The sequence below is a fragment of the Gobio gobio genome (assembly GCF_949357685.1).
Source record: "Gobio gobio genome assembly, chromosome: 14".
Lineage (NCBI taxonomy): Eukaryota > Metazoa > Chordata > Actinopteri > Cypriniformes > Gobionidae > Gobio > Gobio gobio.
In genome coordinates, this window is record NC_137107.1 from 3,775,925 (window position 1) to 3,803,613 (window position 27,689).

Consider the following 27,689-nt stretch of genomic DNA (forward strand, 5'->3'; position numbering starts at 1 on the left):
TTGTAACTTTAGTCTTTAGTGTCTTTTAAGGGTCTTGAGAGTGTAAAGTTGAGCCAATGGAGGCCTTTCAGAGCATCAGATTTACAGTAAAATATCTTCATTTGTGTCTGAAGATGAACGGAGGTCTGACGGGTGTCCAACCACATGAGGCTCAGTCATTCATGACAGAATTTTCATTTTTGGGTGAACTAACCCTTTAAGTGCACTGTAAGTGTGAACACTGCTCAATTAATCAGTCAATAATCACGGCTCAAAACGGCTGCGTTATAGAATAATCAGTCGGGCGAAGAGCTCCTCAATTTTCTCTTCACATGCAATCAAGCTGGACTGATTGCTGAGTTTCTTAAGGCATTTCCATCCATGGGCATCATCTTCAACCTGTGATATCAGCATCAGCACCAGTTGCCACAGCAACAACTATCAATGATGCTTTTAGACTGACAGGGATGATCAGCCGTGATTGTGCGGTTCGAGAGGTGCTCGTTGTTGTGCAGATGGTGTGTGTTTTAACGTCACACTCTCTATTTAACCCTGATATGGTTTAACCCCCCAATCAACATTACGGTTCCCTTCATATCAGTTGCATAAACGTTTGTGACTTTTTCTACATTATCTGTCTATACACACACACTAAACGGGGCTTGATTCGGTTGCTCTAAAGATATGTGAACAAAAAATAAAAGTCACACTCAGGGTGTTTGGGGGTCAAAATGACCCCAATTGAAAATGAATGGGAGAAGCATTTAACAAAAAACTTTTTAAAAAAATCAATAAATGCAGCATAAATCTGAACATTTCCACACATAAATACAATGTGAAACGAACACACACACACACACACACACACACACACACACACACACACACACACACACACACACACACACACACACACACACACACACACACACACACACACACACACACACACACACACACACACACACACACACACACACACACACACACACACACACTGCCCCTGCCCCTAAACCTACCCATCACACACACACACACACACACACACACACACACACACACACACACACACACACACACACACACACACACACACACACACACACACACACACACACACACACACACACACACACACACACATGTTTGTTTTTGTGAAATGTGAGGACATTCCATAGGCGTAATGGTTTTTATACCGTACAAACCGTATTTTCTATCCCCTTACACTGACCCTAAACCTACCCATCACACACACACACACACACACACACACACACACACTGCCCCTGCCCCTAAACCTAGCCCTCACAGGAGACTGTGCAGTTCCCTTTCGAAAGGGAACTCGCGCTGCGTCAGCTTGACGCTACGGGGAACGCCTCCAGCGTGACAGGTGTCTGAGCTACAATCGAATCACATCAGTCCTACTGACCGGCGACAGCCGATGATGTCATCAGGGTGCGACCAGGAAGTATATAAGGGCGCCTCTGCCAACATGACACCGCTTCTTCGTCTTCAGTGACTGTCTTGTCTGGTGTACTACATAGAAAAGAATCACGTTAGTTGAAGGATGAAGTGCGCACAGAAGACGCGGCACTTTAGAAAGTGCGCGGATCCGTGTCCGAGGTATCTGACGCCTGAAGACACGCATAATCTCTGTGTGTACTGTCTGGGGGAAGAGCACGCGCGGGAGGTTCTCGAGGGAGCCTCTTGCGCGAATTGCGAGCGTTTTCCCATCCGAATGCTCCGCTCTCGCCTGGCCCTCTTTTCGAGGGAAGAGGGGCCAGCGTCTGGGGACGGTCCTGCTCACGCTGAGGCTGAGCGGCGACGTAGGTCCTGGGGTTCCCAGACGGACCTGGCTCGTCGCCTGGAGGAGGGTGTGGTCCTCACAGACGATCAGCCAGGTCGCGAGGGGCGGCTGGTGGAGGAGGAGTCGGATCTCTCCTCCTCGTCAGCTGATGCTCTTCCAATCGAGCAGAGGATGGCTGGGCAGGGTGGTGATGAATCGGTTGAGGCCGAACCCTCTCAGCCATCTTGCCCCGTGTATGCGGAGTTGATGGATGTTATGGAGCGCGCCACCAACAGGCTGGAGTTACATTGGCGGCGTGCTAGGAGAGAACCCGAGCGTCCAGGTCGACTGGATGATCGCTTTCTCTCTGGCCATAACCCATCACCTCTGGGGAGCCTTCCATTCCTCCCCGATCTGCACGGGCAGATCGTGGGGGCATGGAAGAACCCATACTCGGCCAGGATAATTCGGCATCAGCGTGGAAGCTTCGCTGATGTCGAAGGATTGGCCGAGTCTGGGTACGTGTCGATGCCTCCTATCGATGAGACGTTTGCGAACTATCTCGCATCGGGGAGGCCATCGACACTTAGAGCTCCCACCCTGCCGTCTAAAGCGATGAGAAACACCTCGCGCTTGAATGGCAGGGCGTACACGTCAGCGGGTCAGGCCGCTGCAGCACTGCACACCACTGCGGTGCTGCAGGCATACCAGGCCGACCTGCTGAAGGATCTTGATCAGGGGGAGGGCCTACCCCCTGACGCGATGGCTGAGCTCCGCCTCACCACAGATCTTGCTCTCCGTGCTTCCAAACAAACGGCGGTCGCCATTGGGCGCTCAATGGCGGCTATGGTAGCTACGGAGAGGCATCTGTGGCTGAACCTTGCGGACATCGGGGTGAAAGAGAAGGCCTTTCTCCTCGATGCCCCGGTTTCGCCCTCTGAACTCTTTGGCACCTCCGTCGAGGCGGTGGTGGAAAGATTCAGAGAGGCGAAGGCGCGCTCAGCTGCATTTAAATCATGCATTCCGCGGAGATCCGGGGCCGCACCCAGGCAGGCGGGAGGCCCTGGTCCGTCATGGCCCGAGGACCAGCGACAGGACCAGCGAGCCAGTGTCGCCTCTCGTGCGCCCCCTCAGTGGCGGAGTAGGGCGCAAAAGAGGCGGGACTCCCGCACTAGGAGTCGGAAGGACGCTGGAGAGCGAGGTCGGTTCCAGCGAAGAAGACCACGCTGGGACAGGTCTCCTCCCCCTAGGGCGCGCTGAGACTAGGGAGGCGTCCTTCTCCTAGTTCTTTCTCCCCAGGCGCTTTTACACCAGGCCGGGCGGGCCCATGATGAGCGGAGAATCCGTCAGACTCTGACGGCCTGCCTGGCTTGGTGCGTGAGTGCGCCTCCCTCAGCCCCGTGGTAGTATTACACCTAAGCATTCATATGGGAATAAAGCTTGTGGGACGATATCATGGTGTGCCGCAGGAGAGTGGGTAAGTCCCCTATAAATGGGAAATTATTTCATATATTTCTGACTTATGCTCCCTGCTGAGGGCTTCGGGGATCGCTGGATATTTCTAAAAGGGCCTGTAGTTCCCCTGTTAGGTTGGCTAGAAGGATTACCAGTTGCTTAAGCTTGGTATAATTGAGCTAGTAGTGCTAGTGGAGGCCAGCAAATACTATATATGCTACACGCTGTGTGTGCTGTACACCCCTTTATTTTTCCCAGTTCTAAAAATGCGTTAGAATTAACGCTGGGTTTGCTGCTTTTTCCTGAGGGTTTGTAGCAAAAAAAAAAAAAAAAGAGGGGCTTGTTTTTCTGAGGAAAGGCTAGGCATTTTTTTTTCTCCTAGTATTAAACTACTAACTGGTAGCCGCCTCAGGGTAAGGCGGTCTGTTTGTTCTCTCAGTATAAATTTCTGGAGAATGCAGGATCAGACTATGCTAGAACTACAGTTAGATCTAGGGCCAGATCTATGTAATGACTGGCACTTTACTCGAGTGCCCTTTTTGCTATAATGCAATAATAGTGGCCCTGTTCGGGATCTCGGGTATAGATCTAGATTGGCCTAGGCTTTCTAGGGATTACGGAGTCGCGCGCCAAGAAGCGCTAGCGCTCCGGGTAGCTGTTCCTTTTTTGAACTTAGCTTTATTATTTGTCCCTAATGCAGCCTCCTCTTACGCAGAGTAGTCCGGCCAAGGCCCGCCCCCTTGCCTGCGTTCTGGGGCCTTTGCTAGTAATGCAGGTTGGTGCTGTGCAGAATTGATAGCGACTTAGCCAGTAGTCGTGGGGCAGGGTTAAGGCGTTTTTTCATGCAAGTACGAAAATTCCGTATGCATATTCAACCCGGCCCTCCAGAGCTAGTGTTTAGAGGCCGCCAGTTTTTTGGCAGGCGCTGGCCTTTTTAATATAAATTTTCATGGCCAGTTGGTCGTACTCCCCTGACAAAGCAGGGTAGATTTGAGTATCTCCACATCCAGCTCTGTATCATTCTGCCTCACCCATGGCTCGGGTTGAGCAGCACTTCACAACCTTTTTGTTTATGTAGGTTTGGTCGTGAGCTCCCTTGTAGCCAGAGCATTTCCATGGCTGACGCCCTCACATGGTATGATAGGCGCTATTAAAGCTAGGACCTTCATGAGGTGGGTGGCGTATGTGGTACTCCCCCCGTTTAGGGGGTACAGGGCGTTTGGTTTGCCGAGTACCCTGCTATGGACAATGTGATTAGGTTCCAGTGTTTGTAGGGGCTGCCGATAAGATTGCACCATTGTACAGTTGGCTCCAGAAGGAATTGGAGGCCTTCGGGATGGGTCACCCAGCTAGGCTGGGATGATTTTTAGGCCAGCTGGCTGTGAGTAGCCAGCTGGGGCAGTCTTGGCAGTAGACTCCAGGTCAGGTGGTAGGCCTCAGAGTTAGGCCTCCTTGCGAGTGAGTCCCGACGTTTGGGGAGGTTGGCAAATTACTAGCTGCAACCTTGAACATAGGTAGTCAGCCTTGGTAGGCCTCTGCAAAGTTCGGCCCCTTGTGTACACTATATATATTACTCCCCAACGATGTCGGTTTCAAGTAGCAGTTCCCAACTATAACCCTTGTCAGCAGTTGGATGTTTATTTTTGTCAGCCAGCAGAGAAGCTACTGTCAGCCCAAGGTTATAACATTGCAGTTTTTCACTCCTGTCACCAGGAAGCTGTCCCTGCAGGCCTGCTGTGAGGTGGTAGGCCCCATTAGGCCTCCCTGGAAGCAGGCTCCCATTCGCCAGTCGCTGTGTCAGCTAGCATGGGCTGCTAAGCTGTTGTTGGGTGGTAGGCCGCATCAGGCCTCCCTAAGACTGGTCGTAAGGTAGTAGGCCTCACCGGGCCTCCCTAAGGGCATGTTCCTGGGCTCCAGTCACCTGAGAAACAGCTAGCACGGGTCGCTATCAGGTAGTAGGCCTCACTAGGCCTCCCTGAGGCTTGCTATCAGGTAGTAGGCCTCACTAGGCCTCCCTGAGGGCGAGTTCCCGAGTCAGGATACTCGGCTAGCTGGTGTAGCTTGACCTTCAGGTAGTAGGCCTTCACTAGGCCTCCCTGAGAAAACGAGTCTCCGTTTTCCAGCTACTTTGACAGTCGGCTTCAACTGCTATCAGGTAGCAGGCCTCGCCAGGCCTCCCTCTAAGCGAGTTCCTGAGCATGACCTCTCAGGCTTCTCTGGCATACACTGGGCCTCACTAGGCCTCCCTAATGGGGCTTTGGATCTCAGTTCAAAGACTTTTGACTGGCATGATGCTGACAGCTAGTGGTCACCCAAGCGCGACTGGTGTCGCTTCTGCTACTTGGTCCCCAAGGAGGGGATTTCAGCCTGCAACCTGGTTTACCTACCGGGCAGCCCCCTTTAAGCTCCCCTCCTTTCGGAAGGGTCATATGTGAGCCAAGGCTGCCTGGGCCTGATTCGGGTGGTCGTAGGCCCCTAGGGTGGCCTCCCAATTAGATCAGTTTTTAGGCCAGTCTGGCCTCCTGAGTGTTTCTATCTGATAATAGCTCAGTAGATCCTAGGATTGAGCAGATTACTCCCCTCGCTGGCAAGGGTAGAAAGCGCTGTGCTGAGTGCTGCTCTCCGGGATTCCCGTCTCTGAGATCCGGTCCGAGGAGGCCACTGCCATTCTGCAGTCCCTGGGACTGGATGCCTCTTCAGGAGGTGAGTGTCCAGAGGCTCTGTTATCGAACAGACAGGGATGGCCCGGCTGAAGTGCCCGTTGAAAAAGGCACCAAGCTAGGCCTCCTTGGTGGCGGTAGTGGCTGGCTGGGACGCCCTAGGGCCCCCTAGCCACATTCCCTTAAAGGAGCCCCCTTCTTTCGAATGGGTTGGATCCGGGCCTTTAAGCGGCCTGGGTAGAACTTCTCTAAGTGTTCGAAGCTTCCTACTCGGGCTTATAGCTTGGGCTATGACCGTAGGGAATGCTGTCACTGACAGCCTTATGTGACCAGAGGGGGAGTGGTTCAGGCATTTCAGTTGAATTTGTTTGTTCTGACAGTGGTCACTGCCAGTAGGCATGCACTCCCCTCGGCATGGCGGTGTTGGTATTTCGTTCCCCGTAGCGTCAAGCTGACGCAGCGCAAGTTCCCTTTCGAAAGGGAACGTCTCCGGTTACGTATGTAACCTAGGTTCCCTGAGAACAGGGAACGAGACGCTGCGTCGCTTTGCCATGCCTCAGGGTTTGCCTGCCGGACAGTCCCTGAAGACGAAGGGCGGTGTCATGTTGGCAGAGGCGCCCTTATATACTTCCTGGTCGCACCCTGATGACATCATCGGCTGTCGCCGGTCAGTAGGACTGATGTGATTCGATTGTAGCTCAGACACCTGTCACGCTGGAGGCGTTCCCCGTAGCGTCAAGCTGACGCAGCGTCTCGTTCCCTGTTCTCAGGGAACCTAGGTTACATACGTAACCGGAGACGTTCACTTTCTGTGAAAAAAAACTTGTTTTGTGTGATTTATAAGCATTTTGAAAAGTGAGGACATGGGGAACGTCCTCATATTTCACCCTCTTTTTGTAATACCTATGTCATACCCATGTCATTATACACATTTGTGTCCTGATATTTCACAAAAACATGCCCACACACACACACACACACACACACACACACACACACACACACACACACACACACACACACACACACACACACACACTCTACCCCTAAACCTTCCAACTGCATGAGACTGCACCAGAGAGACGTGTGACTGCAATAGAGAGCATTTTTATAGAAACTGGCAAATAAAATCAATAAATCCAGCATAAATCTGAAAATGTCCACACATAAATGAAGGCCTGTTACTAGAGCACCAATGCAATGTGGAACGAACATGATCACACACACACACACACACTTATGTGGCATTATTGCAAAAACAATCCACTTTAAAAGTTGCCGTCTGGGGAAGCATAAGGCCATCATCTGAAGCAGTGGAGAACCCGCACATCGAACAATGCGCTAAAGGGCCGAGTGTCCTGATATGTGTTGAGCTGGGATGGAGGATGAGTTGCTGTGGCAGATATTCGCCTCTGACTGCCTCCACAACACCAGAACAGAGCTCAGAATACAGACCAGCTAAGATATTTGAATCTGGAAGTGTGTGTGCAGACCCTGAACCACAGATATCATGAGCATTTCTGCCTCTGTGACAAGAGGCTGAACACCGAAGCCTTTCAGCAGATTAGAGAGCCTCTCTGCTGCCAGTGTGTGTGTGTGTGTGTGTGTGTGTGAAGGTGGCGGCGCTGGGAAGAGCGGAACAGTCCATCGCCTAAAGCGTTTGTTTGAAGTCAAGACTCTAGCTCAGGCCTGCAGAAGGAATAAATCAATGCGGCCACGGTAATGAATTATTTCCTTCTTTGCAGTCCAAGTCGAAGGCTGAGATAAAAGCGGCCCACATGCGGAGAAACGGCCGGGAGCCGCTCCGCCGTCATCAGTGTGTGTGTGTGTGTGTGTGTGTGTGTGTGTGTGTGTAAAGCGGGAGAGAAACCGCCGACCTTCCGCTAAATGCTCGTTTCTGCCCTGCCAAAGTTCACGTGTGGAATAATAATCATTTCTGTAAGCGCTGGAGTCATTAACAACATGGCAGAATGTGGGAAATCACACATATGACCTCCACTTTGGTCCATGTAGAACAACAGGAAACCACACTCTAAAAATGCTGGGTTAAAAATAACCCAAGTTGGGTTGAAAATGGACTAACCCAGCAATTGGGTTGTTTTATCCCAGCGATTGGGTTGTTTTAACCCAATGATTGGGTTGTTTTAACCCAGCGATTGGGTTGTTTTAACCCAGCGATTGAGTTGTTTTATCCCAGCGATTGGGTTGTTTTAACCCAGCCATTAGGTTGTTTTAACCCTGCGATTGGGTTGTTTTATCCCAGCGATTGGGTTGTTTTAACCCAGCTATTGGGTTGTTTTAACCCAGCGATTGGGTTGTTTTATCCCAGCAATTGGGTTGTTTTAACCCAATGATTGGGTTGTTTTAACCCAGAAATTGGGTTGTTTTAACCCAGCAATTGTGTTGTTTTAACCCAGCGATTGGATTTTTTTAATCCAGCGATTATGTGGTTTTATCCCAGCGATTGGGTTGTTTTATCCCAGCGATTGGATTGTTTTAACCCAGCCATTGGGTTGTTTTAACCCAGCGATTGTGTTGTTTTAACCCAGCGATTGGGTTGTTTTAACTCAGAAATTGGGTTGTTTTTTAACCCAGCGACTGGGTTGTTTTAACCCAATGATTGGGTTGTTTTAACCCAGAAATTGGGTTATTTTATCCCAGCAATTGGGTTGTTTTAACCCAGCGATTGGGTTGTTTTATCCCAGCGATTGGGTTGTTTTAACCCAGCCACTGGGTTGTTTTAACCCAGTGATTGGGTTGTTTTAACCCAGAAATTGGGTTGTTTTATGCCAGCAATTGGGTTGTTTTAATTCAGTGATTGGGTTGTTTTATCCCAGCGATTGGGTTGTTTTAACCCAGCCATTGGGTTGTTTTAACCCAGCGATTGGGTTGTTTTTGTAACCCAGCGATTGGGTTGTTTTAACCCAGCGATGGTTTGTTTTAAGCAAACATTTAACCCAACCGCTGGATTAAAACAACCCAAATGCTTGGTTAGTCCATTTTCAACCCAACTTGTGTTATTTTTAACCCAGCATTTTCTAGAGTGCAGGAATCAGGGTTAATATAGTTAAAGGGGTGGTTGATTTATGATTATGATTTGACTTGTGTAGCTTTAGTGAGTGTGCAGTGTCACTGTTTGACACATCTGCAAAGTTACGACGCTCACAGTTCAAAGCAAAGGGAGATATTTTCTTTTTCAGAAATCGCTTTTTAAGGACTACAACAAACGGCTGGTAGGGACTACAACGAGTTAGTGACATCACTACCCCTAACATTCACATAAGCCCCGCCCCCGGGAACACGTGGTGAAGAGGAAGAGTTGCTGTAGTCGAGCTCAAGCTGTCGTCCGTCTTTCACATTTATTGATACAGTGCGAACACAAAGCAAGATGACATCATCAGTTATAACCGTAATTACACTAAACTATCACTGTTCTCTCTTCATCAGCAGATATTCTCTGGCTCATCTTACCCCACACCAGCTCTTTATAGATTATCATGACAGAATATACTAAATCGATGTCTGAAGATGGTTAACTCATAAACTCATCAACTATCCCTTCAGAAGCGTTCTGTCTCATTCTACATGTTGTCTCTTCTTCTTGAGTCTCTCCATCATTGTTCGACTCCGGTTTGAACATAAACGGCTGAATTTTCGGACATTTTCAGCGCGTGAGGGGATCAGAGCTGCAAACACGAGCTCTTGAAGCTCCGCCCTCTTCCAGAAAGGGGGCGGGAGCAGCAGCTCGTTTGGACCCCAAAAAGCAGGACCCCTTTAACTAAGACTAAAAGCCATTAAAAAAAGGATTTTGTTGCTTGAAATTCTATTCTTTCGATTGATATATTGCATGTGCAGATATTCACACAACAAAATATTCTGGGGGCCATGAAAATTGTGAAAATGATCAAAAATACTGTCAGTGGCTGGTAAAAAAATGCTGGCGGGGAAAGAAAGAAGCTCAAATGTGTTTGTTAGAGAACCGCTCTAGCGCAACACACACTCATGTTCAAGCTTGTGTGTGTGTGTGTATGTATACTGTTTATATATACAGTATATATATATATAAAATGCCTGATCGGTGTATATACTGTATTCTGGCTGTTTGTGTGACTTCACAAGACTTGGAAAACTCTTGCACATGTCACAGACTATTTTTATGGCTGTTTAACAGTATTTTTAGTCTATGTTTGAGCTTGACAGCTGTGACAGAACAGAGCTGTACACAAACCTGTTCAAGCACACAGGTCTGAAACGACGTGAGAGTGATGAAGCAATGGCAGCACTTCATTTCTGAGCCAGCCATTCGATATCATTTTATCTGTAAGCATGTCCCTATGTAACCCCTCCTTCAATGTGCGCACCAGCACACCTCTCCTGAACAACACATGATCTGAGGAACCATTCATGAATGAATCAAACGCGCCAGAATCCAAAGAGGCTGCAAAAATGTGCATTAATCAAACCTTTTGCCAGCCTGTGAAACACATTAAGCTTTGGGAGGATTCCCAGACACACATTTACACCTCCTCCTCCTCCTCCTCCTCCTCCTCCTCTCCTTGCGTGGCACAAAACTCAGATCTGAACAGAGATTATGGCGGCGCTGACTCTTCCGGATGACTCACATTGTGGCACGCATTACAGGACGCATGGCTGATTTTATTCTGGCTGACAGCTGGCTCTTCACATTGAGCCACAATGGACGCCGGACAGGACATGACAATATCGGCAATGACAGCGGCGGCGCGTGTCCACCTGCTATCAGGAGAAAGGGCATCAAAACTTCAAGCCGTTTCAAGACGTGCTGTAATTAATTAAACGCGCATGAAACCGTCCACGTGCAATTAGTCACAAAAGCTGATTTGGGTAAACAGCACCTTCAAAGAACAGGAGCTTCAGGTTCCTGCCAGAGCGAATGCAAATGTGCTTATTTCCACCCGTTTTTACTCAAGCAGTGAAGAAACCAGAACAGCAAGACAAATGTGCGTGTCTGTGTTTCGTGCATCTGGAGTGCAAAGATCACTAGCTTTATTCACAAACACAATAAGCAGCTTCTTGTGATAAAAGAAGTGTGCTCAATTGTATTAAATGTGCATTTGTAGTGTACTTTAAGAGCCTTATTCTGTCTGAAGCTCATGGCGCAGATGCACTTAGGGTGTGTCCGAATCCACTTTTGCTAGTTTAACCCCTAGGAGTCTGAGCTGTTTTGCGGCTCTTTAGAAGTTTTTACATGCTCTGACATTTGTGTTTTTTTCAGTTGCTTATAAACACATTAATGGCAAAAGTGTAATTACACTGTATTCAGCACAAACTGGGCTACCAGAATATGTGAGCAACATGTCTGTACATGCTTGTATTTTTGAGAGAAAAATGTTTATGCATTGGTTTTATAACAAAATTTGTTTTAAAATTAAGGCCTCACACAATAGATATGTGTCCACAAGACTTTTGACTCCTGTTTGTATTTGCATTGAGTTTTTGCTTTAAACTGATGTGAGAATCATTGAGCCTACTCATTCACATAAAACAATACACTAATTTAAAAAATTTCTTCACAAAGCCAGTATGCAAGGAGGCATGATATCTAATGAATAATGATGGAGATCACCTGAGAGGACAAAAGAACATAATAGCCCGCATAATGACCTGCATAATGAATGAGCTTCAGGTACCAATGTGACTGAGAGCAGCAGGAAAAATGACATATATTTTATATTATATATATAATATATTGTACTTATCTAGTAAATGCTTCTTGATTTAAGAATGTTTAAATATTTAGACTAGAAACAAGACAAAAATTACTAAGAGCGTTTTTTCTAAATTTTTTTGTACTTTCTTTTTGTTTTTGAAATAAGTCTCATGCTAAAAATTGTAATAATAAATCATTCAAATTAAGATACAATTTATACAAAACGAAACCAGATTACATAAACACAGCATATTTGTTTTTGATTTGGTTTACAGTGTTTAAAATCTGACAGTTTAACGTTTCTTTATTCATATGTCTCAGGTTTGTGAGACAAGTATTCACTAAGCTACAGGTCCTTTTCTGAAGACTATCTGAATGAACGTCTTTGACAGAGAGGCTGCAGATCGCGCATCATGTTTGTTTTCTTTGTTTTGCAAAAACCAAAACATTTTGTTTTGATTGTGACTGTACACAAAAAAATAGAAACTTAACAGATTATAATGATGTATAACACTTGCCTGAATGATAAAAAAAACAACAGAGTTATTTGAGTCTCTTTGACACTGATAAGAGAAAAAAAAGAGCAGATCGCGCCGGACTCTCTTAATGAGTCATGGGTGTGTTTTGGGCATAATGTGCAATAAACCAATCAGAGTCTCATCTCCCTTTCCCTTTAGAAGCCAGTTGTGCTCACACCATGAGAGGATTCACTATTTACACGAGGAGAGACTGAACGCTTCTCCAGAGAGAAATCCTTTTATTTTAATATTTAGAAATGTGTGTGTGCTGCTATGTGTGTAATAAGCAGAGTGTGTGTGTGTGTGTGCTGCGCGTCCCTGTGTGTGTAATAATCAGAGTGTGTGTGTGTTGTGCACCGCCTATAAACTCAAATTACTAACACGCCCTTTAAATAACACAAAAATACTGCACTATTGACTTTAGAGCAAGTGTGTGTTGGTCAATGGTCAGTGGTTTTCAATTCCTCACAATAGCAACAATAGTACAATTCAGACACATTTAAATATTAAAAATAAAAGGCATAAATCTAAACAAGTTCTGTTCCAAATTTGAGGTTGATATCTCAAAAAATGAGCACTCTGGCTGCAGTACCAAACGTTTCCACTAGTCACATTTTTGACCGCTAACAAAACAACTATGACTATTTTTTTCAGGACCTTTAAACCTTTTCGCTTCATGTCCATGCTTTTTTCTATGTGTGTGTATTCACAAAGCAAGTGCCAAAACTTTTACCAAGTTTCGTACCATTTCAATGAAGTAAAAAAGTCTTAAAATAAAAAAAGTAAACCGAAGAGCACCAGAGGGTTAAAAATGTCTAATTACAAATATATATTTAAATAAATGATACAAGTATCAGCAGAAATGACAATAGAGTATATTCTGGTTTACCATAAATGCTTAAGTTGACCAAAAATTTCAAAGACAACAGAAGTAGTTATGAAATTACACATAAAGATGTACTTAAGTGAGTCAAAAAAGCTCTCAAACGTTCAGCTAATTTAATTTAACGCAAATTGAAACCATTATACATGGAAATAACATGCAATTAAGTGTCCAAAAACATATTCAGTTTGCACCGAAGTGTATTCTTCAATTGAATATTATTTCCATAATAATTACTCTTTATAAAAGTATGCTGAAGTGTACTTCTTTTTCACTCCCTAGACTTCATAGATGCACTCACATTCCACTGTCTTCTAATACACCTCATCACAATGCATTGTGGGACACATTTTTCATCCAAGACAGAGGGTTTGTCACAAGAAATGTCAGCAATACTTATGCACTCCATTAATAATACTATTTTATAAAATTTTTGCATGTAGCATTTATAAGTGGAGCATATTAGAGCACTTTATTAGTTAGCATTGGAATCACAGATCCTTTCTGGAGCGGCTGAAATGAGTCTCTTATGCGGTTCCCCTTCAGTGAGTAAGCGAGACAGTGACGCTGACGTGTTTAATTACCTCCTTGTCCAATTCAGTAATTTAGCCCCTAGTAAGCCCTGCGACCCTCTCTGATATGCATAACCCTCACCTGACCTCAGATTGGTGAGACAGAGAGAGACCGGCTCACCTTCAGAGCCGCTGTCATGCACAGAAGCCCTGCTCTCAGCGGGACCTCTTTCTCAGCCAATTACACCCGCTCACTGGCTCCCGCACCGGCTGCTCTTTATCTGAGCCTCTTCCTCAGTAAGACTCCTCGCAGGTGATCATCGATCGTCTGTCTCAGCCGCACCGGTTACTTTCAGCGGGTAGCAGTGACTCTTTTTTACAGGCTCTTATATTTGTCCTGTTTGCGGTAAAAAGGCCTTCTGCCACAAAACCTGGCTGTGCCTGAAATACTGAAGAAGTGAGAAAAGCTTACAAAAAGAGTCTGGAAGTGGATTCGTTGATTGAACGCAGCTTCAAAACGGTTTGCAACGGTTGTGTCCTGGCTGGTTTCTAGGTGGATTCTTACTGATCTAGATGTGTGTAAATCAGCCTCGTCTCATTGGGAAAATGTACCTGTGGCAACGTTTTTGCAAAATCCCAAAGTGCGTACCAATATGTACTAGGGGTGTAACGGTACACGTATTCGTACCGAACTGTTTCGCTGTGGGGCTTTCGGTTCAGAGCACGCGTGTACCGAACAGTTTCCGAATGCAATCTTTAACAGTTAACGCTAGGCTTGTTTTAAGCGCGGAAAACATACCCCTTTTCCACCAAGGCAGTGCTAGAGCTAATTCAGAGCCAGAGCTAGTCCCAGTTCATAGTTGGTTCGACTGAGGAGCCTTCTAAGAACCGGTTTGCTTTTCCACATGCTGAGAGCCACAACAGAGCCAGGTCTTACTTCACTGTATACGTCTCATCTTTCGCAGCAACGCTAGCGAGGCAGCGGCAATGTTGCCAAGTCTGTGGTTTTGCCGCGGGCTGTTTTTTCATGTCCGCGGGTTGAAGCGACCTCAATTATGTAATATTTAGCCCCGGGAATGCGAATTTTAGTAGGCAACCATGCCAAAAAAAACACATATTTTACCCCTAAATATGATTTTTACCGGGGAAGCCCCCCTGAAACCCGATTGGGCTTGTTTTGAGTAGCAATTGGGTGGGTTTTGTTGTGAAAACCTGGCAACCCTGGGCAGCGGGAAACACAAACGAACCAGGCTTGTTCGAGATGCATCGGCGCTGCGCACACCGATCCACATATGATATTAAAAAAACGCATGAGTGAATCAAAAGCATAAGGAGTCATCTCGCTGGACTCATTATCATACGGCGATCGGTCTCTGCACAGCACCGCTGCGAACAAGCCTTCCATCAACAATGCAAACGTTGCGTTACTGTTGATTCACATGGCTTTACGATCCTACATCGGCATCAAAACACAACGCAAACACAGCGGATCCAACGCATTCATGCAGTTCGCCGTAATTTGTATAGACGGAGATTACAAACGAGCAGCAGCTGTTAGCTCCATTAGCTGCTATTTCAACAATGGCGGATCTCCAGTTTGTGTTGGTCTTGTTGACTCCGCCCCCAGTGCCTGACGTAATCGGTTCTTACTTCTAGCCCTGTTCTAGCCCAGCAATGTTTTGGTGCTACTTAAGAACCACTTTTCCTGGCTCGGAGCTGGGGCTTTGGGTGTGGAAACACAAAGAACCGATTTGAAACTAGGCTCTGGCTCCGATCTAGCTCTAGCTCTGCCTTGGTGGAAAAGGGGTAACACTTCAATCCGAGTTCCCACACGAACATATTAAGTATTCAGTCCGTTTTATCACGAAATCCAAATGATAAATGCCGTTTTGACGCTCTAATGTGGCGTCACTGATCACTGTTCAAGCGATCATCTGTGAACGCGATCGATCATCTCTTCCTAAAGAATAAACATGAATGAACATCTGAAGGTATGTTGAGGATACATTACAACTTACTGTCTCATATCATATGTGGTGTAATCGCTCAATCAGTGTTTCAACGGCGGAAAGACCTCAATAATAACTGCTGTAAACTAAACAATGTCATGCAGCATCACATTTACCTCAGGCAGTCATTCAGTGTCCACAGAATTTTATTCACTAGAGAAATCAACTCTTTCACTAAATATATGCACTATATTAGTCTAAATATTTATTATATTCTACTTAACCTGTTAGTGATGTCTTGATTATTTCATGTATGTTTAAATAAACCTGTCATGAAAATGACACACACTGTGTATAAATGATTATATTTCAACAACGAATTGGAGAAAACTATTTTATAATTAGATTTAGAAGTTATTGCAAAAACTGCCTAATGTGAAGTTTACATTTTTGCGTACTTGAGTGTTGATTATTATACCTAAAAATAAATAGCAACTGCATTTAGGCTAATAGTTTGGGCTCTGTTATTAACCTTTAATATTAATATGTAAGGAAGGGCTCCTAATATAGTTTACCGCAATATTTTCAATAAACTTTTAGTTATAAATTAATTTAAGGACAGGCAGTTATTTTTTTTTCAGTAAACCACTGTTTAACTGTTTATTTAAAATAAATAAAAAGCAATTTTGTAAAACTGCTGTACCGAACCTGTACCGGACCGTGACTTAAAAACCGAGGTACGTACCGAACCGTCAGTTTTGTGTACCGTTACACCCCTAATATGTACATGTCACTGCAGTTTCAAAGTGAAATGTCCACTGGGTGGCGCTAAAAGCTTAGTTTTATTCCAGAACAGATGAGCGTGAATCTGATGTTTTGTTACGTCGTTTTTTTAACATACACTTACACTAAACCCTAAACCTACCCAATAGTGTTAACCAGGGCTCTGAACCGGTTCAAGGAACGAAAACGAAAACCGGAAACGAACAAAGTTGTAAGAGGAACAAAAACGAAATCAAAATCAATTTGAATCGTTCTGAACAGAAACGTTAATTTGAAATGGCCATTAACCGGTTAATAACGTTATTTTATCGTTCTTTTAATATTTTAATTTGGCAGTGACCAATCATGAATAGAGCTACAGCATGTGACGTTGACGGATCAAGCGTGAGTGAAATGCCCGCGCACCATCATCTATGAATCTACCGGTAACGCAAGTCAGTATGAGCGCGCATTTTCATGCCTCAAGTACATTTCTTTCCCCGCTGAGGTCTACAATGAAAGCGCAGGTATTGGAGGACATTCTTTTCGTATGTTTAAATAAGCAGTACGGACTTTAAGCTCAAATAGACTGATTTAGGCTAGTTTATGGATTCCGTTTAAGCCTATCCAAGTAGGTTACTAGCATCTATCAAACATTTTTCCTATAGTCTTTTAGATTGCCAATACAGGACAGGTCAATGTTTTCTATATAGACGGTTGATGCTTCGTATTAAATGGTATGTTATATTGCATTAAATGATCAAGCTTTATTAGCTGACTGAATTTGATTAGCCTATGTGATGCAAGGACGTGTTGCGCAGTGTTTGCTTTGAAATTAGCAGTTGACGGTGCATTAAAAGAGCAATGATCATCCAGTTTATTTATTCTTTATTCATGCGATTTTTAAAACAAGTCGTGTTGAAAAAAAGTTATGTACAAAGAATGTTATCACTCTTCTGAAAAGAATTCGGCATAAGAGGCCACTTTCGATTGTCTAACGCTCCATTAAAACAGGTCCGCTGTTTATGCTTTGTAATTAATGCAGGTATTTCTGTTGTGGTTTTAAAAATGTTATGAAATAAATATTCAAGTTTAATTACCATGCGTATTATTATTATTGAGTGAAAAATAAGTCTATTTATACATATTTGTTTAAAGTATAGGCTAAATTAAAATAACGTTATTAACCGGTATTTTTTCAAATCAAACCGTTTTCGGAACAGTAATGTTTATTGAGGAACGCAAAAACGGAAACGCTATAATATCGATTCTGCTCGGAGTGAACCGATTGATATTTTTTTCTGTTTTTAAGCCCTGGTGTTAACAAAAGCAAATTTGACAAAAACACAATTGTAACTATAAAACGATAAAAAGTGTTTGCTGTTTTAATGCTTCTAGTGTTCATTTCTGTTGGAAACTGCAGTGATATGTACATATTGGTATGTATTTTGCCAGAGGTACATTTTGGCAATGAGACCAGTTACTGGTGTAAATACTAGCCTAGATGTAATTTGCAGTCAGGGTAGTCTAGCAACTCTCCATTGGCTTGCGAGCTGGAAAAAACAAACTCTGGTCCGGCCAATCACAGTCGGTGGGCGGGCTTAACATAATAACGGCAGAGTTGCGGCGGTTCCACGCTCTACTTGTAAACAAAGAAGCTGGCGAACAGCGGCCTTTCCAATCGGCTTTGGCCGCGACCAGTGATGCCAGTAACGCGTTACTCTAATCTGACTACTTTTTTCCAGTAATGAGTAATCTAACGCGTTACTATTTCCAAACCAGTAATCAGATTAAAGTAATTTTTCCAAGTCACTGTGCGTTACTATTTTTGTCATTTTCCTTAGTAAAAATATATATATTTGCTTCCTTCTTGCGTCTCGGGGAGAGTATTTATGTTAAGTGAAGTCAAGAAAGACGTTTTTTTCAGGAAATTATTTTTTCATTTCAACTTAAAATGTCAGGAGATACATTGTTGACGTTACTGTTAAAAATGCAATTCCAATAAAGTGAGTGTTGGCAAAAATGGTTGTCTTTTCTATGTCGAGGCGGCAGGGCAATTGTCGGCATCAACATAATGTAACTAATAAAGTAACTTGTAATCTAACTTAGTACTTTTAAAATCAAGTAATCTGGGGTGCGTTTCCCAAAAGCATTGTTAGCCAATATGGTCGCAAGTTCCGTCGTTATCAACATAGTTCAACCAGTCAGTGTTTCCCGAAACCATCGTTCGAACGAACGTTCGCAAACAGCGACACAAACTTGTGTGGTTGCAACGACAGCTCTCGACCTGTGGTTAGAAGCATAGTTTCTTGTTTGCATGACATGTGGACTTAATAAATCCTTATCTTGAGCAAAATAAGCAAGCTGACATTCAGTAAAACCTATATCTTTTATTTAGAATACATAAAAATGTCATTAATGTCTTTTAGTTTGTCAAGAGATTTAAAGCACTGTTTTTGAAGAGTGCGCATGTGCAGACGTGCTCTAGTACGTAAAAAAGAGCCTATTTGAATCTGGAAATAAAGCAAAATAACTTCGAAAAATTTGAATTATTCCTCAGGTGCCATTTCCATAATGTGTAGCAAAAAATCTAGCATGAATTCGATCTCAAAATAATTAATTAAAAGCATTTATTACTCCACCACCTGCGTGACATCATTAACCAACGTGGTTGAATGACATATTTGCGACAATATGGTTTCGGGAAACAGTCGTGACTAGCTAGTTGATTTATTCAACGATGCATCGTACTATGGTAGTTAAGCAGTGAGTTACGTCGTTGTATGGGAAACGCACCCCTGTAAAGTTACTAAGTTACTTTTTAAAGGAGTAATCAGCAATCAGTAATCAGATTACTTTTTCAAAGTAACTGTGGCAACACTGGCCGCGACTCTGGAAGATTTGGAGTTCAGCTTTTCTTTGAGAAAAGAAGTCATTCTTAAGAAAAGAAGATGTCACCTTCGCCTTCTTCTTTGCTCTGGTTGGTTGTAGCGCTGTCCTATTGCGTGCAGAGGGAATTTGAAAGACAACCGTTTATCCCGCCCCTCGGATTGAGCCCTGACAATGGTGAGTTCCCAGACCCAACATCTTGATGTGGCTCTGGCTTTTCAGGCTATGTAAATACTTGATCAACACACATGATCTGAGGAATCGCTGAAGCATGAACACACATTTACTGTTATAGTTCACTAATCTCACTACTTATCATTAGTCTTTTTGGGTTTCTGCTGTTGTCGTGTTTCTGTCCTAGGAACTAAGCCTTATTGGTAGGCTTATATGTTTTATTTTTGGTATAAGCGCTGAAATCCAGGACTGTCAGATTAATTCAAGCTGCAGTATTTTCAGATTAATGTTAAATGAGCTTTACTCGCATGCATTCTGCACGTGATCTGCTCTATGAGCGAATAAACTTTAATGTAAGGTGTACATTTAACCGTGAGCTCCCTAGACACCCTTTTTGATGGATGAATTTCCATGACCTCTCTAGATGCGAATGTTGCCTAATGATACAAATCAGCCAACAGAGCCTATTTGTGTTTCTAAGATAACTTATTTTGGTCAAATTGTACGGCATCATGTTATGTATTTCTTAGGATGAATGCAATCCCAGAATGCATTATGACAAGCTCAGTGAAAGCAATTATGCTGCTTGAAATTGCAAAACTGGTATTTGCTATTAGTTTGTGGTGCAATTTGCAAACGCTTGTATTGTTTACTTTGTTATTCTTCTGATTGGCTAATCAATCAGAAATCTCGCACATTCATACTTCTGCATTGCAAAATAAGGAGGATAAAAATACCATCACTCGATACCAAAAAGTGTCAACAAAAATAGTAAATGTTATCTTGGGCTGGATTAAATTAGATTAAATGCCAGTTAGCGTTTAAGTACTGAGTAATAATAATTAACTACATGTACTTACTATAGGGTTATGGTTAGGATTAGGGTTTGGTTTAGGGTTAGTTGCATGTAATTATGCATAATTTATAGTTATTACTACAGTAACTACATGTAACAAGGACACTGTAAAATAAAGTGTTACCAGACATTGTTATAAATTTTACTGATGTTTCACTGTATCAGCAAAATAAGGGAGTGTTTTTAAAAGCAACTGTCTTCAAGAACCTGGGACAATGCATAATGGTCAATAAAACAAACAAATGATTGTGCATTTCAGTAGCTGCTTATGTAGCGTCCTCAGAGCAAATATATGCCTTTACTGACCAGGTAAGAAAGTCTCCCCTGAACCAGCTAATGCTTAGGTAAAACCCTCTTTATGTTCAAAGATGGCCGACGTTCAACATTCACCTCACGTTAAAACATCTCACTCTTACTTGATCTGGACAAACTGAGGATCAGTACAAAGACTAAAGACTCATTGGGCGTACAGCTGTCAATCATCTTACGTGACCATAATTCCTGCCCTTCTGGATGGTGCTGTCCTGTACACTTTCTCGTTCTGTCTCCGTGAAAAACAAACCCAAAGAAACGTTTCTACACGTGAAACAAGAAGCTAATACCCACACAATTAAAATAGTGTTGTGTGTGATTTTCATGTGATTTCTGGTATATTCATATGAATAAAGAATGTTTACATTATACATGCTAGGCAGGTGTAGCGATTAGCTGCATATAAAATGCAAAATATAACATAGTTCAACAAAATTCATATCAGATCACAATCGGAAGTTAATACAAACACGCAATGGTGGTTTAAAGTGAGTTTTGAGTAATAGCGTAATATTAAAGGGGTGATGAATTGAGAAATCAACTTTCCTTTGAGACTTTGATATATAAAAGTTAATTGTGATATAAGAATATCCTGTAAGTTTCGGAGATGAAAACTTCCTTGTTAGTCAAAGAAAAGCTTTTATCGACACCAGGCCAGAAAACGCTCAATCTCAGAATATGTCGACCCTTGACGTCATCGTATACTATACCCACCGATTCGTGGAGCTAAATGGGTCGCGCTACCGAGCAATAAACATGCCGGTTCCAGCTCACGTGCGTAAGACATTGCGTGTTTGTTCGCTTCATTTCACCGCAGAATCGTTTGTTAACAAGGCACAGGTTGAGACTGGATTTGCAGACATTGAGATTAAATATTAGAGCCTTCTGGATCAACACACTTATTTGAGTAAAACATGTTTTTATATGTGATAGTATTGCATTGTTACAGATCATATTGATTATGCGTACGTGTCTAACTGAACATACCTTAGCACGCAGTCACAGGCTGGAGAATCCTTTATTTGAGATGTTATTGGTTCATTCGTAATCAGACTCTGACTTGTAACGTTATGGGCCAGGGCTCGCAAAGCCCAACTTCCCAAGGCTATGTGTTTTTCAGACGGGCTACCAAAACATAAGACCGGCCTCCCGACGGGCTATCTTAAATAGTGAAATAACATTCCTTTCTTGCGCGTGAGCGTGTGTGTGTGTGTACGGTTCGCGGTTATATTCACCGATCAGGCCGGCCAAGTAATACAAAAATAACATTCCAATCAATCGCGGGTGGATGAGAGATTAATCATTGTGTTTGTTTGATAAAGACATTTTGCGAGTCCTGTGAGTGTTTCCCCAGACACTTTCAAAACAATTCCCACATGTTCTGAGGGAGCTGAAGCTCATTAAATATGCAAATCTTATCCAATCCTAGCCGTGGGCGTTTACTTCCAAGTCTTCAGTGCGGCACGCTCATCAAAACCGAGCGTTTTTCAGAGAGCCTCAAAACCAGGGTGGAAAATAGCCTATTACTTATTCATTATGATGTTTTTGAATATAAAAACCATGCAAACATCACAAGTTGACCTCAGACAACAGCCAGTTCATGACCCCTTTAATATTTTACACTGTGTTATGTAGCTTGATGCTAATTGTAGCTTTAACGCTTAAAGACCTAAATAGCCACCCACGGCTAAAAATAACTATCATTCTAAAATGTTTAATAACTTTTAAACCGCTAATCCAATCTGTATGCTGTAAAATGCCCCATAAAGAGGAGAATTTCAGCTTTTAAGAAGTTCTCGCGATTGATTATTCAGAGGCTCTGTGGTGAGCGTGGATGCGTCATCAAAATCTGCAGCATTGATTGGTCAAGGAAACGCATGTGGGTTGTTCCCCTGAGCCAAACGGAAACAATTATTGATCATAAGTCCCACCCCTCCCATGCCCAGATGCTCTTGAAACTGTCATCAACTCAACCAATAAACAGCGTTTGGTCTTTTGAACCACAATCACATGTTGCTGACAACGTGAAAGTGGGTGTGTGTTTGTGTGCATGAAAATGCATGCAGAGCATTTTCTCACAGAACACAGCTCAAAAAAGTCAGTATATTTCTCTATTTGTAAGTAGTTTGTGTTTGTGTTGTGTTTTAGTTTCAGTGTTATGTTATTATATCTAAATCTTTCTATTTATTTTACTCCCTGAACTTTTTTAAACACATCTACATTGTCAGTAAATAAAATCCACCAGTTTTCACTCAAAAACGCCTAGAATAATATTATAATAAATGGATATAACTTGATGAGGGATTGTTACATTTAGACAAAATTTCATCTGGAAGTCTAAAACAACCCAGTCTAACTTTCTAAAGGAAAAAATCCAAACTTCATGAAGTCCTGTTTGAGTTCACAGTAAAAACACCAAATATTTGCTGCCGTTTTTCTTAAAATTCTATTATTTTTATCCATTCTCAGATTAAATAAATATAAAATTGGGACTTCAAATGAGCTAGATGGAAACTTCAGGTTCTTCTGTTTAAAATGATATATGACATTTGATGCTAACTGCTAGAATGGGTGAGAAAAACAAGGAAAAGTAGAGGCAAGTCAGGCACCCCAAAAAAGTTCTAGGTCTTAATTACCTGTTAATGCACCTGTTGCGCCTGGAGCCATATCTATTTCACGATCAATTTTGTTACAAGAATTCATAAAAGCCCCCCCCCCCCCCCCCCTTTGTTTAAAAAAAAAAAGACTTCAGGTAATAGGTGGATTAACGAAGCTGGGTGAAAATGGTGTTAATGGGCAAGTTATATAATGCCAGAATAAAGGCTAACAATGGCTGAATACAAACAAAAGAATAACAATAAAAGAATAATAAAGATTAAGTCTCATGCTGGCAGAGGTGCTAACATTCGGCGAAAGAGAACAATAGAAACATGAATGGAGCAGTTCTCTTCATTCAGATATTGGAGTGCAGGGGAGTAAATAATTTCATTAGCATTTTATCAGCCTTCTCTAAAAACACATGACATGATTTAAACTGATTAAAATGATTAATACAATGCATAGTTTAAGAGATATAATCCTCAGATTGAAATGAAGCATGACCACACTTGATTATAAGTTGTTATACCACATTTATAAACTGTAAACTCCCAAGTGTTGGCTTTCTAAATACATGTTGATTATGTGTCTACTCAGAATGACTTATGAGCTGCAACCTTTTTAATTTGGGGATATTATTTATGCCCCAATTAATGGGGGGTGTCTAGTAAGGGGTTAACCAGCTTTTGACAGCTAAAGACCACCTACTAGCAAACCCCCCCCCCCCACACACACACACACATACCGGTGGGTCTAATATTGCATCATTATAATAATTTAAAAAAATCTATACATTGGTCAGCACAAAAATCAGCATTTATTTGTTTTTTTCGGAAAGATTAGAACCTCAGCTTTCTTGATAACCCAATCACTTTTGCATTTATGTTACATAGAAGAAGATAATAAGGTTTGAATTTGACCCCCTGCAATGACCCCCTCTTGAGAAAATCATATAAATCCTAATACATTTCATATTTATATCACACAAACTCACCAAAAATAGACAAGTCATATATCAAATGAAAGCTCTCACTCTCAAGAATATATATATATATATATATATATATATATATATACTTTACAGTAACGTTATTATCAAAAGAATCACGAAGATGAAAATGACTCATTTGAACAAGCGAACACATGAGTCATATTCCTGTTCGGATCACTACCTCCTTGTGGAGCTACTAGCCTCAAACGCTATATCAGCTCGTCCCTTAGGTTGTTTTCTTCAAAATGAGACTTTTTTACACATGTCTGTGAGCAAGCAAAAAATTGCAAACGAATACAATAGAATATATGCGATATTCCACCGCTGTATTAAAAATGTAGAGTGTTTTCTGTAACATGAGACTAAATGAGTACAATGTACTCCAATGTATGTGAGAAGGGCGCTATTTTAAATTCAGATATGCCTAATAAAAAAAAAAAATCTAAATATGCGGCAGAGCTGAAGTGGTTAATGGATGTAAAGATGACATCTAAACGATAAAACGACCTGGGGAATTCAAAATACGTGCAACATTTTCTCTTATAGTGGCAGCTCACAGCACAAGAACATGTGTAAAGCACATTATAACGCATTAAATGATTCCGTAAGAGAAAAATAAATCGTTTTCTGACACAAACAGTGGAGCATGAAGTGAGATCTCCTCAGGGATGTTTGCTTGCACGGAAACAATTTCAGCAATGATCTTTCTCACGAGATATTCTCCCTCATTCCAGATGACATCCTCCAAAATCCCACTGCAGCAACAGGGTTGACCTTGAGAAGAGCTTGACCGATGCCATGTTTTATTACACGCACACTCTTACACTCAAACACTGGACACAAAAGCAAAGGGACTGTATAATGACATCAGGCAGTCGACGAAACTTATCATTACCAGGTTAACGACTGGTGCTGGTTAATAGAGCCTTGGTTTCTGCCCTAGCAGCTGAATATTAAAGGGTCACACAGCACCTCTACCACTTGATTTATCTCCCCGTGGAATGGATGTGTAATTTTAGTTACAGTTGCTTATTCGGGGAGCTGGGACTGTGAATTGCTTTGCCAATTCCTGAAACGAACGCGTTTGCTTTATGCGGCGTAGGACGATGGATGATACGAGATAATCTCGGCTTGCCATCTCATCCCTCTTTTTCAGCCAAAAGCACTCATCTCTCATCATCGGGCCATGATTAGCATTCATTGGCCCACAGGATCAGGTGCTCGCTTCAGAGAGAGGCGTAATGGGGCCTGGCTCACTGAGGGCGAAGAGAAAAACCTGCAGATTTGCCACATGGCGTGAGAGGCTCATTTGTACTGATGGGCAGGGATGTGTGAGGCGGCTGTGGGACTCACGGAAGGCCGTGTAGAGCTCCTGAAGGGTCAGGTGGCCGTCGTTGTTGTAGTCGTCGTAACGCAGGAGGTCTTGCATGCTGCACTCCATCAAGATGTTTTCCAAATGCTCCTTTATGGAGATCTGTGAAAGCACAGGAGGAGTTCCAGTAAGTTAAAGGGTTAGTTCACCCAAAAATGAAAATTCTGTCATTAATTACTTACCCTCATGTCGTTCGACACCCGTCAGACCTCCGTTCATCTTCAGGCACAAATGAAGATATTTTGGTGTAAATCTGATGGCTCTGAAAGGCCTCCATTGGTACAATGGCACGGTTCACTATCAAGACCCTTAAAAGGTACTAAAGACGTCGTTACAAAGTCCATCTCACTACAGTGGCTCTACAATAACTTTATGAATTGGCGATAATAGTTTTTGTGCGCAAAAAAACGCAAAAAAAATGACGATTTCAAAACACGGCCTCATGAAGCTTCGAAACGTTATGAATCAGCGAGTCGATTCAGCATTTTGAATCGCCAAATTTCAGCAGTTTGGCGGTTTGATTCGCGATCCGAATCATGATTCGACTCACTGATTCATAACGCTTCAAACTGCTGAATCGACTCACTGATTCATAACGCTTCGAAGCTTCATGAGGCCGTGTTTTGAAATCGTCATCACTACGTAAGTCGTTATTTAGGGTTTTTTTGCGCACAAAAACTATTCTCGCCGATTCATAAAGTTATTGTAGAGCCGCTGTAGTGAGATGGACTTTGTAACGTCGTCTTTAGTGTCTTTTAAGGGTCTTGATAGTGAACCGTGCCATTGTGCCAAGGGAGGCCTTTCAGAGCATCAGATTTACACTAAAATATCTTCATTTCTGTTCCGAAGATGAACGGAGGTCTTACGGGTGTCGAACGACATGAGGGTAAGTAATTAATGACAGAATTTTCATTTTTGGGTGAACTAACCCTTTAAACAACGTTGTTTTATGGCTTTAGTTCGATTACAGATATGCACATATGCTATAGGTATTAATGGAAAACTCAGTCATTCACCCAGATTTCAGAAATTAAACATGAGCTTTAGCGAAAGGGGAGGATTATGAAACCTGCATTACGTTCAGTCTCGCATACACTGAACAAAATGATAACTTCTAAGTTAACCAGTTTTATTCAAAGCAAAACAATATTATTGAACATCACTGAATCCACCAAAATACATTGATTTATATCAACAAAACTCATGTGTATGCATTAAATCAGGTAGAAATAGCTCTTTAAGGTAACAACTGCAAGTAACCTCAACTGTGACCCTGGACAACAAAAACATTCATAAGGGTAATTTTTTTAAAATTGGGATGAATGCATCATCTGAAAGCTGATTAAATATTGAGCTCCCATTGATGTATGGTTTGCCATGATAGGACAATATTTGGCAGATAAACCACTATTTGAAGATTTTGGTGCAAAAAAATCTAAATATTGAGAAATCTCCTTTAAAGTTGTCCAAATGAAGTCCTTAGCAGTGCATATTACTACTAATAATACATTTATGATATATTTACGGTTGGACATTTACTAAATATCTTCATGGAACATGATCATAAATAGATGTCTAATGGCGGAGTCTCTTACGTCATCACCAGCGGCCATCTTGTCACAGGCAAGCTTTCTGGCGGCCATCTTGTACCTGATGTAAGGCGAGTGATCTGAACACAAATACTCTTATCTCGCTGAAATCTTGACGGATTTACAAATGGTTTGGTATCTTACAATTATTATCGTGGCTATTATTGTGGATGCTTGAACAAGTTATGAATAATTATTGTGAATAATTATGAATAAATATTAGTGTCATACATCTCTGATGTTTATAACAAACCAAACAGTTTGAAAATTGGTAGAAAATTGAGCAAGTTATGGTTATTTAAAAAGTACATGCACCATTAAAACACAATGTTACGAGTGAGCGAGCTGACTGTGACAAGATGGCCGCCAGGTGTGGACATCGACCTCCATTGGCCAGCAGCGCGGACGAGACATCTAGCCTTTATTATTTATATCTATGATTCCAGCGGTATGTTATTCCCAGATAACAACGGTGTGAATAATACACCGCTCATCCGGGTACTACGAGTTATCTTGACTGGTACTACTTATATGCTTAACGCTGTCGTTGACTGTCTGGCGCCATATTGTGACTGAAAAACATTTAACCACCACAGGTTACAAAGGAAGACTTCAAGGGTTTCACGGCCGGAATTTTACACAAACGCATCGATTCGCTTTCAGAAGGCCTTTATTAACACCCCAGAGCTGCATGGAGCACGTTATTTGACGGACA

At 42.6% G+C, this 27,689-nt stretch overlaps 1 protein-coding gene across 2 annotated transcripts in view; it reads right to left on the reverse strand.

The window, feature by feature from the left end:
* The window catches only part of fstl4 (follistatin-like 4), a 353,963-nt gene that overhangs the window by 95,539 nt on the left and 230,735 nt on the right, over positions 1-27,689 (reverse strand). For both annotated transcript variants that reach the window (XM_079834259.1, XM_079834258.1), the window contains exon 6: positions 25,367-25,487. In XM_079834259.1, the coding sequence (XP_079690385.1) occupies positions 25,367-25,487 (121 nt within the window). The remainder of the gene's footprint in view (positions 1-25,366; positions 25,488-27,689) is intronic.